Source organism: Monodon monoceros, unplaced genomic scaffold (assembly GCF_005190385.1).
Source record: "Monodon monoceros isolate NGI ecotype Baffin Bay Population unplaced genomic scaffold, NGI_Narwhal_1 Super_Scaffold_20, whole genome shotgun sequence".
Classification (NCBI taxonomy): Eukaryota; Metazoa; Chordata; class Mammalia; order Artiodactyla; family Monodontidae; genus Monodon; species Monodon monoceros.
Window position 1 is genome coordinate 40,060,766 of NW_021703777.1, and position 18,694 is coordinate 40,079,459.

An 18,694-nucleotide genomic window follows, 5' to 3' on the forward strand; every position below is an offset into this window, starting at 1 on the left:
GTAATCATGAATTTGTAATTATATTTTGGACTATTTTTGTCTATCACATATAATATGAAACGAAATAGCCTTGTAGTTGAGCATCATTTAGATGTTAGTAACTGTTGAGAGCTGTTAGAGCGTAACTTAAGATTCTTCTTTTACCCCAAGCCTTTTTTTTTTTTTTTTTTACTCCTAGTGATTTCTGTCCCCCAAGTATAGTAATGAGAGGCCAGAATATAAAATTGGGAGATACTAAATGAGCAAACCCCCCCCCAAAATTAGGTCAATGATAATCAGAAATTTAATCTACTACTTTGAGTGTGATTGATCACTAAGTAGGTATCACTTAATGATCTAGGAAAAAGGTATTACATCTGATTACATTAAACAAACACATATTTGGCATATCTGATCCCAGTATGGCTAGATATAATTCTCCAGACTTTGACATCCTCTTTCAAAAACACCATGGTTTTGGCCCATTATGGGATAAGTGTGGAAGGTAAAGGGGAAATAAAGGTCCAGGTTTGAGCTCCCAACCCTCTAAGCCAGATTTGCTTTACTTTTTATGTTTTTCTCTAAAATTCTGCATAAAATTTCATTTTAAAAAGTGTTCTCCTGTTATTTAAAAAAAAAATTTTTAACCATGGAATAGTCTAACTCCCTTATTTATTTTTTAAAATTTTTTTATTGAAGTATAGTTGATTTTCAGTGTTGTTAATTACTGCTGTACAGCAAAGTGATTCAGTTATACATGTATGTGTATATACGTTCTTTTTTAAATATGTTCTTTTCCATATGGTTTATCGTAGGATATAGAATATAGTTCTCTGTGCTGTACAGTAGGACCTTGTTATTTATCCATTCTATATATAAAAGCTTACATTTGCTAACCCCACCCTCTCATTCCAACTCTCCCCCAACCCCCTTGGCAACCACCAGTCTGTTCTCTATATCCCTGATTCTGTTTCTGTTTCATAGATAGGTTCATCTGGTCATATTTTAGATTCCACATATAAGTGATACCATATGGTATTTGTCTTTCTCTTTCTGACTTACTTCACTTAGTGTGATAATCTCTAGGTCCATCCATGTTGCTCCAAATGGCTAACTCCCTTATTTAAAGCTGAGGAAATGTTGTCATCATAACCGTTTTTTTCCTTACTCTTGGTGCCTTTTATTTCTTTTAAAAGATGCCTGAGAACTTTACGCCTCCTGTTCCCATCACATCACCAATCATGAACCCCTTGGGTGACCACCAGTCACAGATGCTGCAGCAACAACCTTCAGCTCCAGTACCACTTTCAAGCCAAGCTTCATTCCCACAGCCACACCTTCCAGGTGGCCAGCCCTTCCATGGCATACAGCAACCCCTCAGTCAACCAGGCATGCCTCCGTCTTTTTCAAAGCCCAATATTGAAGGTGCCCCTGGAGCTCCTATTGGAAATACCATGCAGGTAACAGTAAATCTGTGGAAGTGGGAGATGGCTCTATTTCGGTATGTTTTCTTAATGTTTTAACTTTTATGGTTATACCTTTATTATTATCTCAATTTGATTTCAATTTAGGCAACTGAAAAATAATAACTTTTTTTTAAGATTGTTCATGTATGTGTATTATTTTTCAACGACAAGGCCATATACAAACTTTCTAGAAGGAGCTTATGTATTTACTAGTATATATTAACAGTAACTTGGCAATTACAGTATTTCATTTGATCTAATCAGTAGCCACAATTTAAGATCAGTTGAATCCATATTTGCATCCAAGGTTGCTAAGGAGAAGCTGTTTCCAAAGGTTTTTTCCTTTAAAATATAAAATAAAAATATAATGAGTTATATATTTTCTTCTGTATGTGTAAGAGCTAATAAGATAGCCATATCTTTAGATGGAGATATAAATTTGTGGTTGCTTTTCACATACAAACAGCTAGCTGGCAAGGCTCTAGATGATGAAGTCTACCATGTTTCCATATAACTGACTTAGACATACAAAGATAAACATTTTGATCTATTCATGAAAAGTAAAGAGGTTGGGTCACAGTTCAACATAAGATGAAATAAATTCCTGCCCAATTATAAAACTAGCTCTTCTGTCTGTTATTGTCTTTGACTCTCTAAAGTCAAATTTGTAAAGATTATATCTCTACCACAAGAGTATGTTTTGATGTTAAGAGATTTCTGCCTAAGGAACTTCTAAACATTAACAGTTGCATTATAAAAACAAGTGTTTTGGTGGAGGTGGGAGGCCCTTCTTCTTTCCACAAGAATATATAAAATTATAAAGATGCACTGTTAATTTTTATAATTACAAGTCTGTGGTGTTTGTGAAGCCATTCACTTTTGTTTAGACCTGGGTGCTCATGCTATACTCATCTGACCAGAACCTCAGTTGCCATTGAAAGGGAGAGCTTCATGGATGTGTGTGTTCAGCCAGGCCATAATATCCACCTTCCTGTCCACTTGGATGTCTCTGAGGCACCTCACACTTAACATATCCAGAATCTAATTCATAGTCTTCCTCCCAAACCTACTCGTCTTTTGGTGTGTCCTGTTTGAATTAATGGCACCATAATCCTTCCTATTTAATCCAGCCAAAAACCTGGGCATCATCTTTATATTCTTCTTCCTTTAACCTGTTTTTCAGAGCTATCCCCAAATCTTGCTATATTACTTCAAAATCTCTCTCAAATCCCTTCTCTACATTTCCAGTCTAGTCCATGCTACCTTCATCTCCAGTCTCAAGCAGTGCAGGAGCCTCTAGTTGGTCAGCCAGCATCTACTTTCACCCATCTCTTATCTGGTCTTATCTCCTCATTGCTTAAAACGTTACAGCTTCCCATTGTTCTCAGGGTAAAGACCAAAATATTTCACATTGTCTGGATTCTCTCAGCTCATACTCCTCCTTGCTGTCTCTCTCTGCTCCAGTTACTGTGACCTCCTTTCAGTCCCTTGTATCATGATCCTTCCTGTGTACACGTTCTTCTGTCTGGAATGCATTTCCTTCCCCATTTAACTGGTTAGCTCCTACTTATCCTTCTGATATAACTTCCTTAAAGAGCCTTCCCCTCAGTTAAATCCCAATTATATTGTCTCTTGGTTCCAGTGATGTTAACTTAACCACAGTTGCTATTTTACATACATTTATGACATTTTGAAACTTTCTCTCTCTTCCATCAGCCTGTAAACTCCCTGAGGGATGAGATCATTTCCGTATTGGCTCACCAATACTTAGCCAATACCTAATACATAATTGCTTAATGTTTTCTATGAATGAACTAATCAGTCAAAACTTTAAACACTTATACATTCCTTCTTTGTTTTCCCATCTGTACATTCAGTGAGATCATGGACTCTTCTATCCTAACCTTTGGTTTAATCTTGCAGTTTGATAATAGCCCAGTTAACACCCTCCAAGAGTAAACCAAAGAATAGAAGAATGTCAGGATAAACATGTCATGAGGAACCTAGGGGTAAGACAGGAATAAAGACACAGACCTACTAGAGCACTGACTTGAGGATATGGGGAGGGGGAAGGGTAAGCTGTGACAAAGAGAGAGAGAGACATGGACGTATATACACTACCAAACGTAAGGTAGATAGCTAGTGGGAAGCAGCCGCATAGCACAGAGAGATCAGCTCGGTGCTTTGTGACCGCTCTTTGTGACCGCCTGGAGCGGTGAGATAGGGAGGGTGGGAGGGAGGGAGACGCAAGAGGGAAGAGATATGGGAACATATGTATATGTATAACTGATTCACTTTGTTATAAAGCAGAAACTAACAACAACAAAAAACTGTTACCATAAAATGCTTTTTAAAAAAAAAAAAGGGCTTCCCTGGTGGCGCAGTGGTTGAGAGTCCACCTGCCGATGCTGGGGACACGGGTTCGTGCCCGGTCCAGGAAGATCCCACATGCCACGGAGCGGCTGGGCCCGCGAGCCATGGCCGCTGAGCCTGCGTGTCCGGAGCCTGTGCTCTGCAACGGGAGAGGCCACAACAGTGAGAGGCCCGCGTACGGCCAAAAAAAAAAAAAATGAGCCAACAAGCAAAGCAAGCAGCCACTCCAACCAGCCAACTTTGTAATTGCCTTGTTCTTTTTATTTCCTACTGGCACAGGTCTCCTTCCCATCAGTTATATAAAATAGTGATCAACATATGTTCCATAATTAATCAAATACTTTATATCCAATCCTATTTTTGAAAATAGAAGCTGTAGAAGGAGTACCTGTATCTTCTACTGAATATCTGATTTTTATGTTTGCTTATCCCAAGTGATTTCACATGTTAATTTTTCATTTGATTTTGAATAGCCTATCTACAAGGTCGTTGGTTTCTCTTTATCACATATTCAGGGCTTTGTGTATAGGTAGCTTCTGGTCATTTCTAGTCATTTTATGGTATTATTTATTCCAGCATGTGCAGTCTTTGCCAACAGAAAAAATTACCAAGAAACCTATTCCAGATGAACACCTCATTCTAAAGACCACATTTGAGGATCTTATTCAGCGCTGCCTCTCTTCAGCCACAGATCCTGTATGTATTTTTTATTTTGCTTAATTAAAAGAATCCCTTATGGAGCGCTTCTATAATGATTGCTTAAAGTCTTACAAGATGTATTTTGAAAGTTTATGCAAAAATTGTAAAGCTAGCACTTACATATAGTTTGCTGTACATATAAAACACATTCAACTGCTTTTTACATATAACTTTAATCCTTAAAACAACTTCATGGTAGGTAGGTTTGTCATATTTATTTACAGAGGAGGAAATTAAGGCAAAAAGCATTTACATGATAATTAAGGCAGAGCCAGCATTCGAACCTAGTCTGGCTCCAGAATTCATGCTTTCAACCACTATGCCGCACTGAGTCTCATCGGCAAACCTTATGCGTAGCGCAAAAATACAACAGAATGGTGAAACTCAGGTTTGGGGGTTCTTTCTGAGCTTACATCAAAGCTTTAAAAAGTAGATAGACAGTCTTTAACTTTGCAAAGACCTTAAAAATAGTTAAGTGCTTTAGATATTGGAGTCATATTCATAGTCAAAGTAACTGATTTTACTCAGTTTATTAGAGGATGACTGTATTGGCAACAACAAAAATTCCACAAAGCCAGTTTTGTTTTAGGTGAAATGTCACTTTCTGCCAACAAACATTGAATATGTTTATTTAGTCACTGGCCAGTTGTCTGCTTGAAAAACAGCTTCTAGAATTTGTTGTTTCATCAAACATTGAGTAGTAATATGTGCAGCCTTCTGCTAGTCTTTTGGAAAGCAATTCCCTGTACTGAAAGTGTCAGGAAAGCAGAGGCAGGGGAAAGTTAACATAAACCTTAGCGCCTGGCATTCTGGGAGTGATGGAAGGACGAAGCTAGGAACAGAGAACAGGTGAAGCTGTTAAACAGGTAAGTGTACAGTGTCTCCTAGGCAGAGAGGTCCTCATCATACAAAATGGAGGAATCCTAATAAAAATGTGGGAAAACTCCAGTCTTCCTTCAGGCATGAGTTAACGTAAACAGAGGTTGGGAGGACACCTCGTACATGGCCTAGCTTAATAAATTTTTGTTGAGCTTCACCTCCTCTGGGTCACCATATCACCTCCCTTCTGGTTACCCAGGACCCCTGGACAGAAGAGAAAGACAAACTGTTCCTGTCACTAGTTGGGGAGGCAGTTCAAATACTGCCCAGGACTCCTGCTGGTAGCTAGGTGGGATTAACTTTGAACCCTCCACAGAAGTCCATTTTAATCAATACTTGAAATCATTTTTATAGTATGACTTTATTCCTATTTCCACTTCAGTTATGTCCTAACAGCACAAAGTAATTTTGCAGCACAACTTAGTTTGTAAGGTTATCCTCGATGGCTTCACCTCTTCTGCACTCCTCTTCAGACACACTGACATGCCCTCCTCAAACATACCAAGAATGTGTCAGCGTCAGAGACTTTGTACCTGTTGCTCCTTCTGCCTGGAACTCTTCCTCACAGAACTGCAGAGCTCTTGCTCACTTGTTCCTGGTGTCTGCTCAGATGTCCCATTAGCCATCAGGACCTCCTTACCACGTCATACTGCCAACACTGCTGACCCCCTTACCCTGTTAACTTTTCTTCATGGCACTCATCACCATCTGACATACAATATATTGTTTATTTAGTATCTTTTTGCCACCCAATAGAATATGAGATCCATGAGACACAACACTGTCCCAGCATGGTGCGTAGTAGTCCCTCAATAAATATTGAAAAGCAGTGTCACTTTTAAGGCTGTTGCATAATGTAGATATTAAGTTAATCACAGTATAATTTTAAACATTTACATTTAGGATAGTTTTCTCTCACTACACTTACAGTACTAGGATGAGGGTAGGAGGACTCCTTAATTTAAGAACTCATTTTAACACTTCCCTCTTAATAATCTTAAGTCACCAAAAGATAATTTTCTCCTTTTTTTGGTGTTTTAAAGGCCCAGAATAAGACAGGATTAAATGTACCAAATGTGACTGAGTGTATAAGTAGTACTTTTGAGATTCCACAGTTCACCTGTATGTTTGCCTTCTAGCTCCCATAATGTTCATTTTATTTAATTTACAGTAACTGTTAGACCTTCTTTTCTGTAGTACACTGACCCATTGCTGCCTCGAGATGGCCCTTCCTGTTGCTTGTGGATATAGTGTAGATGGACACTCACACACCTCAAGTGAGTTGCAGTCCCCATGGAATCCAGCCAGTGCTCCATTTTGCACACTAGGAGGGAGGGTCTCAGTTTCTTGCCCTCCCTGCCTTAATAGATTACTAATCTCTGTTCTAATAATCTGTTCAAGTTCCTCGGTCTTAGCTATCTCCATTTCTTTATAAAATGAAGCTGTCCAACATCATGACTGTAAGGTTTAGTGAAATGAGATAAGGCAAGTTCTTGGGATAAAAGTTATTGTTCGTACATAACATACCTGTTTTTTCTCTCCTGCAGCAAACCAAGAGGAAGCTAGATGATGCCAGCAAACGTTTGGAGTTTCTATATGATAAACTTAGGGAACAGACAGTAAGTTTGTGGGGAAAAGAAGGATTTATGATAATCATTTATTCCTGGTTGCTAGTAAAATAAGTGTCTCATCAGCACTTGCATGTAATACAGTACGCGTGGGGACAAAATGGTCGTGACAGTTCATAGAATGGGCTTTTCTCTGTCTAAATCTTACATTTCAGTCACCGGGGATAAGGGGATAGGGCAGTGTGTGTGTGTGTGTGTGTGTGTGTGTGTGTGAGAGAGAGAGAGAGAGAGAGAGAGAGAGAGAGAGAGAGATTAAGAGGGAGAGAGAATTTTTAGCCTTTTTTTATAACAAAGGGCAGATATACAAACTGGCCTGTACTGGTCCTATGGTAACTGGCCTTCTATTCATTTTTATATGTCCCTTGAATTAAGAAATCAGAGAGTGGGCAGCTACTCTGTTTTCCAGAGACCAAATCTGTAATCTCTCTCATAGTCTAAGACTCTGAACCTTTTCTTTTAGAATAGCTATTACACAAAGGCAAAGCCAAAGGTAACCACAAATTGAGCAGATCAATGTGTATGACTATGAAGATGGTCGGCAGTAAGGAGTAAATGCCCTGTGTGTTCTGTTCTCTTGTCCCTCCCAACCTCTGCATTCCTTTCTAGAATTGTTTTGTTTTATTAATGAAAGCACTAGGAGAGAAAAAAAGAATTGGGACCTTTCACATTTTTGCATTTTAGCATTTCTCTTCCCCATTCCCCATATCAATGCCATCAGCTAAAAATAACCATTTATCTCATGAGAGCCAAACCAGAGAAAGTTGATACAACAGTGGAAGTGGCGTGGCCCATGGACTGATCCAAAATAAAGTCTTCTCTGAAAAGTATGGACATGTATGCCAAGTAATGACATGGGGGGAAAAAAACTAGAGGTCTTATGATTTTAAGAGATGACAGGATTATGAAAAGCAGTTAAGAACTGGCAAATTGAGTACATGATGAGGACTGTTGCCCTCCTAATGGCAGTGGACCAGAAGTGCAAGGTTTCTATTGTCCACAAGGTTTTAGAGTAAATTGGGCCCCTACTTCGAGATGTCATGATTAAGAATCTTTAAACTCCTTCATGTACATAGGAAAAATTTTAAAAGGTGTGAGACAGTATCTAAAATAATTTAGTTATTTAAAGTAGTTAAGTTATCTAAAATAAAATAATAAGAATTAAAGCTCTTAAGTGGAGAGAGACATTAACATTTCAACTTGGGGAAGGAAATCTGGCTTTTCTGTAAGGAAATACCTGGCTTATCATACATGTATAATTCGTAAATAATTCCTTACATAAATCATTTTGTCATGGTTCCATTTTATAACTTAAGTGTTGGTTGGTCCGAGAAGCTTTCTGGAAATGCTCACCAGTTTATACATTTTTTTAATAATGTTTATTTCAAGCTCCTCTTAAATATCAGGGTTTAATGTTTATAGAGGGTCTCATGGAAAATTCTTCCTTAATTTAATTCTTTCTCTCAATTCCACCTTTATTTCAGCTTTCACCAACAATCATCAATGGTTTACACAACATCGCAAGGAGCATTGAGACTCGAAACTACTCAGAAGGATTGACCATCCATACCCACATAGTTAGCACCAGCAACTTCAGTGAGACCTCTGCTTTTATGCCTGTTCTCAAAGTTGTTCTCACCCAGGCCAATAAGCTGGGTGTCTAAAGGATGGCTTCACTCTCAGCCACTATTGCCATTTTTCCAAAGAAACATGTTTTAAAAAATGATAAGATGTGGACCAGTCCTCATTAGCATGTTTCCATAGCAGCCAGTCAAGAGCATTTACATTGTTTCTGCAGATATACTCACCTTAGACCTGCTCAAAGCCCTGGTGCTTTCTTTTGTTTTAATCTTTTATTGCCTGTGATGATTTTCCTATTCTGCAAATAATGTATTTCCTGGATTACACATAGTATGCTTTCCTGAAGTATTCTGATAAAATACGGTTTTTGAAACCTCAGGTTTACTTTTTGGAAAAGGAGCCTTTGGTTATGTGTAAAGCAGAGCTGAAACTAAACTTCTTTCACGTCCTCCCTACTTCCTCCATGTCAATCAGATTAAAGTGTGTAATCCTATTTATGTGTACGTAGTCTTTTTTTTAAACAGCTACTCACAGTTTAGTTTAATCTCTATTTTTTGTGGCTTTGGCTTCACTTTGGTCCTGAACAAATAACTAAATCTACAGACTGCTACATAGATTTTAGCAAATATTAATGAAAAGTGGGATCACTAGTTTTAAGTATCTATAGGAAAAGATTGAGCATTTTCATTCTGTAGGATGCATTGAACTTTTTTCTATTAATGTTTTCAGTATTCTGTTTGAGTTTTAAGATTGAATTGTCTCCATTTTATATTTAGAAATTTATTCATCCATTTTTTTAAAGTTACCTATTTCTCTGAGGTTTAAGTTCAGAAAGAAAGCTTTAACTTCTGTCAGCCTCCTGAATCGACATATTTTCAGACGGTATTTTCGTCAAATGATTTTATTGTAATCTGTCTTAAGAACAGTGTGGTAAACAAAAGATAATGGTCCCCATAGAATCTTGAGGAGAATTAGATACTAATAATTTTCATTGTTTAAGCAACTTTACCTAAGTGAGTTGGAAAACTAGAAGATAAAAAGTGTGACTGCTGTGAAGACAGGTGCTGTTTCAAGGACTAAGTGTAGTTCATCAGGCATTTTGCAGCCTAAGTGACATAGTTTACAAGACCCTCTTAATTTCCTTTGCTGGGATTCCCTGCTCACCAAATAAAACACCTCTTTTAAAAATAAAAATAGGGACTTCCCTGGTGGCACAGGGGTTAAGAATCCGCCTGCCGATGCAGGGGACACAGGTTTGCGCCGTGGTCCGCGAAGATCCCACATGCTGCGGAGCACCTAAGCCCGTACACCACAACTACTGAGCCTGTGCTCTACAGCCCGCGAGCTGCAGCTGCTGAGCCCACGTGCCACAACTACTGAAGCCCGAGTGCCTAGAGCCCGTGCTCCACAACAAGAGAAGCCACCGCAGTGAGAAGCCCGAGCACTGCAACAAAGAGTAACCCCCACTGGACTCAACTAGAGAAAGCCCACGCACAGCAACGAAGACCCAATGCAGACAAAACAAAAAAAGACATTAAAAAATAGAAATAGTTTTATAACTAAAAAAGGAGGACCTTGATAACATGTATGAGCATTGGAGCCTCACAAGTGGGGTGATGATATATCAGCTCCCCGGGAGTTTGGTGGTCTGAGTCAGTCCTAGGACACACTGAAGTGGCAACTTGACCTTCTGGACCTGACCCTCGACGTGGTGTCAGCCCAGGACCCCATCTGAACAGCAGGCTGGCCTCTAGTAATTGTTTTGATGTATTGCCCTTATAGTTAGGATTTGTGTTATGGCTGCATGATTACCTTGACATGACAATGGCAAAACTGGCAGCGTTTTACAAAAAAACATTCCAAAAGATGAGAAACAGGAATAGGTGGCAGTGGAGCCCTGACCAACCCCAAAGATTTTACACGTATGAGTATAAAAAAACGATTTGCCACTGACATCTGAGCAGCTGTTACAAGTGGATGGAGGTAAGAAGACTTGAACCCAAAATAGAGTTTAGTCTTGAAGTATGAAGATAACAGGAGATTATGGGAAGAGAGCAGTTTGTTTTCCTGAAGAAAAGTGAACAAGGAAAGGGGTGTGAGGGAAACTGGTAGGTGGGGCTGGGTGTTGGCTGGGAGACATATCAGATCTCCGGGACGTGCTTTCTTATACTTAACCTGCTCCTCTCCTGCACTCCGCCTATGACCTTTTGGGCTGGATGGGATGGATGTACCTTAGGCCCCGTCTGAGAATCTCTTATGTGTGTGGGATGCACGGCTGATGGAGATGGTGGTTCATTCTAATAGTGTGGCAGCAGGAGAAAGTTGGAAACAACTGCTGTACATCTGACGAGAGTCCAACAAGCCTATATATTCCTTTGGATTCAGAAAATTCCCGTGTATGCTGGAGGACAGAAAGATGCAGTAGGATTCCTGGCAACCAGATGTACTCTATTTAACACCTGCCTGAAAGATAAAGGGAGGGATGGTGATTGGTTAACACTTTTCTGATAACCACTTGTCTCCTGAACCAGATTTGTGTTCACCTAAGAATGACTGCAAGGCCATCTGTTGACTGCTCAGCCATGGCGGAGACTTCATTTGGAATGGACATCTACATATGCACACATACATATATACGTATGCACCCCTCTTTGTCATTCAACTGCTGCGGTGGCAGCATCCCCAAATGTCACCCCTGACAAATCTATCACGGTGTTCATCAGATGCTGAAGATGTCACAGGCAGGTAGCATCTCCAATTATTCAGTGAAGAAGGACTGCCTATGCATAGAAGCTCTTAACTGTTTCCTCTGATAGATAAATGCTCCAAATCTTTTAACCAAACTAAATTACAAAGAAAAAGTGCTCAAATTAGCTTTATAGTTCCACTTTTCCTGGCACACTGGTTTTATATACATTTCTGTAGCATCTGCTCTGCTCAGGGCTTTGGTGACCATACCATTCACTCAGGCTCAGGTTGAGTAGTGCACCTACGAGCTGACTGGGGTCAGACTGTGCCATTCCTAAATTTCCAGCTGTTTGCTTTCTCTCCCCTCTGGGAGATACGGAATGTGTGGGTTTTAGGGTGTTGGGACAGACCTTGAAAAACCTAACAAAGTCAAACAAAAGGAAATAGACTTTGGTTTAACTGTGGTGCATGTTTTTTACACTCTGGATTAATGTTTCCAGAGACCTGCTAAAGTATTTATTTGGCAAACAATGTTAGTCACCTAGAATAACTTTGTATAAACATCATTACTCAGTAATGTCTAAGATCATTTTTTTAGTGGAGCTGCACACCCTGTTGATTTTTTTTGGTCCATTTTTTTTTTTAATAGGTTTATTTATTTTTGGCTGCGTTGGGTCTTCGTTGCTGCGCGCGGGCTTTCTCTAGTTGCGGCAAGCAGGGGCTACTCTTTGTTGTGGTGCGTGGACTTCTCGTTGCAGAGCACGGGCCCTAGGCATGCGGGCTTCAGTAGTTGTGGCTCAGTAGTTGTGGTGCATGGGCTTAGTTGCTCTGTGGCATGTGGGATCTTCGCGGACCAGGGCTCAAACCCGTGTCCCCTGCATTGGCAGGTGGATTCTTTTTTTTTTTTTGAGTAGCTCTTTATTGGAGTATAATTGCTACACAATACTGTGTTAGTTTCTGTTGCACAACAAGGAGAATCAGCCATATGCATACACATGTCCCCATATGCCCTCCCTCTTGAGCCTGCCTCCCACCCTCCCTATCCCACCCCTCTAGGTGGTCACAAAGCACTGAGCCAATCTCCCTGTGCTATGCTGCTGCTTCCCACCAGCTATCTATTTTACGTTTGGTAGTGTATATATGTCCATGCTACTCTCACTTCACCCCAGCTTCGCCCTCCCACCCCATGTCAAGTCCATTTTATATGTCTGCCTTTTTATTCCTGCCCTGCAAGTAAGTTCATCAGCACCTTTTTTTTTTTTTAGATTCCATGTATATGTGTTAGTATATGGTATTTCTTTTTTTCTTTCTGACTTACTTCACTCTGTATGACAGACTCTACGTCCATCCACCTCACTACAAATAACTCAATTTCATATCTTTTTATGGCTGAGTAATATTCCATTGTATATATGTGCCACATCTTCTTTATCCATTCATCCGTCGATGGACACTTAGGTTGCTTCCATGTCCTGGCTATTGTAAATAGAGCTGCAATGAACATTGTGGTACATGACTCTTTTTTTTTTTTTTTAACATCTTTATTGGGGTATAATTGCTTTACAATGGTGTGTTAGTTTCTGCTTTATAACAAAGTGAATCAGTTATACATATACATATGTTCCCATATCTCTTCCCTCTTGCGTCTCCCTCCCTCCCACCCTCCCTATCCCACCCCTCCAGGTAGTACGTGACTCTTTTTGAATTATGGTTTTCTCAGGGTATATGCCCAGTAGTGGGAGTGCTGGGTCGTATGGTAGTTCTATTTTTAGTTTTTTAAGGAACCTCCATACTGTTCTCCATAGAGGCTGTATCAATTTACATTCCCACCAACAGAGCAAGAGGCCTCCCTTTTCTCCACACCCCCTCCAGCATTTATTGTTTCTAGATTTTTTGATAATGGCCATTCTGACCAGTGTGAGGTGGATACCTCACTGTTCTTTTGATTTGCATTTCTCTAATAATTAGTGATGTTGAGCATCTTTTCATGTGCCTCTTGGCCATCTGTATGTCTTCCTTGGAGAAATGTCTATTTAGGTCTTCCACCCATTTTTTAACTGGATTGTTTGGGTTTTTTTGATATTGAGCTCCATGAGTTGTTTGTATATTTTGGAGATTAATCCTGTTGTTTCATTTGCAAATATTTTCTCCCATTCTGAGGGTTGTCTTTTTGTCTTGTTTATGGTTTCCTTTGCTGTGCAAGTTTTTAAGTTTAATTAAGTCAACTATCCTCCAATGTAAAATAAAAATTAAAAAAAATAAAGAATTTCTACGTGTAAAAAAAAAAGCTACTAGAGAGTCTGCTCTATCCCAGTTGCTATAATTACATCTTCACGAGGGACAGTGAAGCTGACCACCTATATGAGAGTCAAAGAGCTGGGTTCTAGTGTCTTCTCTGCCACTTACTGTTGGTCAAACCACCCCATTTCCTTTTGCCTCCATTTCTCACCTGTAAAATGAGAGGGTAGGACTAGATGATCTCTAATTTCACTTACAGCTCTGGAAGTCTATGACCCATCTACCTGTCCCATGGTGTCTTTGTATGTTACCTACAAGTCTTCAGAAGGAACCAAAAACAATTTTGGGATAGTACCAAAGCTTTGAAGAAGGATAGCAGCAACAACTCAAGCCTATTTATATTTGGATACCTTTTTTCCTCTCATAGAGTTGATTGATTTTTCTGAAGAACAATTAATGCAGTGCTTTCCTTGGTTGGAAATGAATAGGCAGGCATTTAAGAAATAAGTTTCTAATTTGAGGACTTGGGACAGATGTATTTGCTTGGCCTTGAGGTCCTTAAGTAGTGAGTCCCCCTCAGCAATGATAAATATTTCCATGAAATTAACCTTTCTACACACCCGTTTCCCACATCAAGAATATGCTAGGCCTTCCCTGGTGGCGCGGTGGTTAAGAATCCGCCTGCCAATGCAGGGGACATGGGACCGAGCCCTGGTCCAGGAAGATCCCACATGCCGTGGAGCAACTAAGCCCGCATGCCACAACTACTGAGCCCGTGCACCTAGAGTCCGTGCTCTGCAACAAGAGAAGCCACTGCAATGAGAAGCCCGTGCACCACAATTAAGAGAAGCCCCTGCTCACCGCAACTAGAGAAAGCCCATGCACAGCAACGAAGACCCAACGCAGCCAAAAATTAATTAATTTTTAAAAAAGAATACGCTATATTTGATTACATAGGACACTCAACAATGAATGAGTTTTCCCTCTGGTGCTGCAAATCTAGGTCACCCTTTTGACATTCCTGAACGCTACTGACAAATGCCCTCTCCCAGCTAGAGAACCACAGGACCTTTGCTTTAAGAGCAGCCCGTGGTAACGGACACAGCAAGAAGAGAAAGAGATCATTGAAACAGAAACAGTGACAGCAGCTAATGCTGAGAAGTAAATAAGAGCTTCTCTATGTTCATCTGCCCTAGGAAACCAAAATAACTATCCTAAAAGAAAACGGGGTGGGTGTTGTCGGAGGACGGGGACTGGAGAGCGGGAAGAGATGTGGGTGAAAACCTCATCAGCACTGTCTTTCTTCTGCCACAACAATAGGGATTGTTGATTCAGAGAGCTGGGATTTGGGAGCAGGGAGAGAGTGGGGAGGAGTGTGGACCTTGTTTTGGTTTGTGGACCTCGTTTCTAGGCAGCTGTTGGTCAAAGGGGGATGTGGTGTAGGTACTGACAAATGTTCACGTTTCATGGCTGGGTTGTAAAAAGGAGTGGCTCCTCCGTAGCACTGGTTAGCGTCTGTGCATGCACGCCCTGTAGTGATTATTTGATCCCTCTCTGCCTCCCTACCGGGCTGTGAGTTCCAGGAGCACAGCCGTGCACTCCTCTGTCCATGGAGCTGAGCTCGGTGCTTCTAGAGGAGGCTAAATCAATAGATGCTTAAGGAAGGACTCTTAATTGATTCAAACTGAAGATAACTTGGAAAGATGCAGGGGGCAGCATGTCACTGACAGGTGGTATCAGAGTCAGGTTTGGCTTGGGTTTTTCAGTAAGTAGACCCTCTCTTGTCTATGAATTAGGAAGTAGGGTCTTCAGATCTGGCTATTTCCAGTGCCCATTTTCCTGCTGCCAAATTGGAGCACTCTATGAAGAGTGGTCAGGAAATGGGGGGGAAGAATCTTAAGCAGTAAGGCTGGGGTTTTGTTAAAAGAAAACCCCTTCCTCTCTTCACATCCAAAGCAATAGAAGCATTCCTTTCAGAGGAACAGCTTCCCCTCATCCACTGCTATAAAATCTTAATGGGGAAAATGTTCCAATCCATTTAGTACAGAAGCAGGGATGACAACTCTCCTGTGATCGAAGGAAGCTGAGAAGACTAATTTTCTAGTATGCCGTGGCATTGCTGTATCTCAAAACCGATCCTCCCATAGTCTTGGAGGCTAACTTCCCAACTTTATGCTCCCCTGAAATCACTCTAATCTAAAGCCTATGAGTGGTTTTCTTACTCTGGGAGCAGAAAGAGGTTTACATTTGAAATTGCTGTCATCCAATTGCTGTCATTCCATGCATCTCATCCAAGAGGCAACCCCCCGACCTTTAATCCACAAGAGCTGCAGAGCTCATTCCTTCCTGAGCCAAAGGAGTTGCCTTAAATGATTACCTCTGATAAAGTAGAGCAGGAGATTTTATTTTATTTTATAGTTCCCTTCAGAGCAAACGAATCCTGGTGCAGCCAGAATTCCTTCCTGCAAGGTCTGAATCCCTCCAGCCCAACCAGGGATGAGTCTCTTCCCAAGTCTGGGGCCCCCAGAAGCATCCTGGTGTCCTGGCCAGGCAGGTTTCGTAACTGCATGGAGTCTATCTTTCTGGTATGATTAAAAACCGATAAAATACCAACATTATTCAGCACTTAAGTAGGTATTAGACATCGTCCTGAGCTCTCTTCCTGTGATGTAAGGGGTATCTCCATTTAGCACAAGAAAAAAACGAAGTTAGATTATTAGGTAAATTGCACAGAGAGTATTACCAGCGTGGAGCTGTCTTAATTCTTACGTTATGTAGGATGAAGTTGAAGATCTAAGAGACTGTCATGGTCCCCAAATCACAGAGTACTCAGACTTGCTAATTCAGAGTGGTGCAGCCAAACTCAAACCCAGGTTTTCAGATGCCAAACCTGGATCATTTTCACAACACTGTAGTTCCTGTAGCCAAAATCTAAATTTCCTTAAGAAAACCATAAGCATGAAAATCACTGTAAATCTCTTACTTCAAGAATGGATCTTCGCAAAAAATAAATAAATAAATAAATAAGGAAAAGAATGGATCTTTTCTTTCTCTTTCCTTCCTCCCCAGAGCTTGCATTTTCTCCACAAACTCCTTTTTTTTAATTTAATTTATTTATTTACTTATTTATTTGGCTGTGCCGGGTCTTAGTTGCGGCATGCAGGACCTAGTTCCCTGACCAGGGATTGAACCAGGGCCCCCTGCATTGGGAGTGCGGAGTCCTAACACCACTGGACCACCAGGGAAGTCCCTCCACAAACATTTCTTATACAATTTTTAAAAATCTTGTATTAACGCTTTAGCTAGATACTTTGCCAGGCTCACTCCCATCTCTGAGACTTCTCTGGCACAGTGTTCCAACTGGGAGTTGCTACCAGATCATTCTATCTTTCAGGGCCTTGTTTGCTGCCACCGTCTCCATGAAGCCCTCCTGACCACACCAGCCCACACAACTCACAAGCAAGTCTCACACACAGCTTTTTTTTTTTTTTTTTTTTTTTTTTGCGGTACGCGGGCCTCTCACTGCTGTGGCCTCTCCCGTTGCGGAGCACAGGCTCCGGACGCACAGGCTCAGTGGCCATGGCTTATGGGCCCAGCCGCTCCGCAGCACACGGGATCCTCCCGGACCGGGGCACGAACCCGTGTCCCCTGCATCGGCAGGCGGACTCCCAACCACTGCGCCACCAGGGAAGCCCTCACACACAGCTTTTATAGGTAGTGTTGCCATCCAACATTTTCATCTTCTGTCTCTTTCTCTCGCTACCTGAAGCAACTTCTACTCCGAGGCACATACTATTGGCCAGAACCTAGGCATTTTGGCTATGATGGTTTTCTCCCAGTACATCTCAGCTGCCCTTTTGTAGTTTGTGTCTGTAAACTTGTTAACTGTTCATTGACATTCGAGAACAGTTACCTGTCCTTGTTTAGGAAGCCTCCCCACAGCCCTTGGACACCTGGCTCACAATCTTCTCCAGCTAAACCCATAGGCCTCGCTGTGGGATTTCAGTCTTCTGTGGAGGTGCTGTCCAGATACCTCAGCGTCCTCAGTTCCAACAACCGCCACCTCCTATATAACTCTGTGGCCTCACCTTGGAGTTTATCGTTGGAAACTCTTCGACCACTATAGGACCTAAATTCCAAATCCCACTCTTGGTGCACAGTGGCCATTGCTTCCTTTATTCTCATTCACTGACAGATAGAAATCTACCCTTCAACTTCCTCAAAACCTCAATGCCTTTGCTTCCTCCACTACCTGTGAGTCCTTAGCTTCCTTCTGATCACATTTCCTCCCCCTTTCCCCAGCCTGGACTCCTCACAAACTTCTGTCTCACCAGCACCTCAGTTACCTGGCTGTCTCTCCCATCAAGCCCCCATCCCCACTTCAATCTGGAGATCCCAGCCAACTGCCGAGTGAGGCTGTGTCAACATGACTGTGCAGACTGGCGCCTTACGAGCCTGTGGCTTCCATTCTTACTTGGGCCCTTAATTTGGCTCTACAACCTTTTAGGGGTCCTGGTCAGCTTCCTCTCTCATTCTGCTCAACAGCTCCTGGAATCTTTCATCACTTTTCCCCAGCTTTCTACCAAATTCCCACTCTGCTTACCTAGCAGGTGATCTGACCTTCCCTTCAGAGCAAACCAGCCATCACAGCACCCTGCCTCACTTTACTGGCTCACTCTGCAAGCTAAATCCGCCCTCATCCTCATTTCCTTCCAGTGTCAAGAAAAAGCTGTCCCTCTCTTCAAAGTTAAGCCAACCATCTGATCACCTGATCCCATCCTGTCTAACCCCAAACCCTAGGAAAATAGTTCCATCAAGCATCCTCTTTCTTATATTTTTGACCTTTGACCTTTCATTATCATTCCCTAACCCAATAGATATATTCAGATTCCTCAGAAACACACTCAAATTCACCTCTCTGTCCTTCGCCTCTTCATTGCCAAGCTGCTTGAAAATTAATTTACATAGGTATGCCATGCTTGTCTCCTCCTGCTTATTCTTTTTTTTTTTTTTTTTTGCCGAGCCCCACAGCATGTTGGATCTTAGTTTCCCAACCATGGTTCGAACCTGACCCCCCTGCACTGGAAGTGCAGGGTTAACCACTGGACCACCAAGGAAGTCCCCCTCCTCCTCCTTATTCTTTTTTTTTTTTTTTTTTTTTTTTTT

General features: G+C 41.3%; 1 protein-coding gene across 12 annotated transcripts in view; it reads left to right on the top strand.

Annotated features, from left to right (window-relative positions):
- SEC31A (SEC31 homolog A, COPII coat complex component) overlaps positions 1-9,095 on the top strand; it is a 64,018-nt gene extending 54,923 nt beyond the window's left edge. For all 12 annotated transcript variants that reach the window (XM_029234915.1, XM_029234921.1, XM_029234922.1 and 9 more), the window contains 4 exons: positions 1,176-1,439; positions 4,395-4,514; positions 6,944-7,015; positions 8,506-9,095. In XM_029234915.1, coding sequence (XP_029090748.1) covers positions 1,176-1,439; positions 4,395-4,514; positions 6,944-7,015; positions 8,506-8,685 — 636 coding nt within the window. In that variant the 3' untranslated portion in view covers positions 8,686-9,095. The remainder of the gene's footprint in view (positions 1-1,175; positions 1,440-4,394; positions 4,515-6,943; positions 7,016-8,505) is intronic.
- Positions 9,096-18,694: the final 9,599 nt, after the last annotated feature.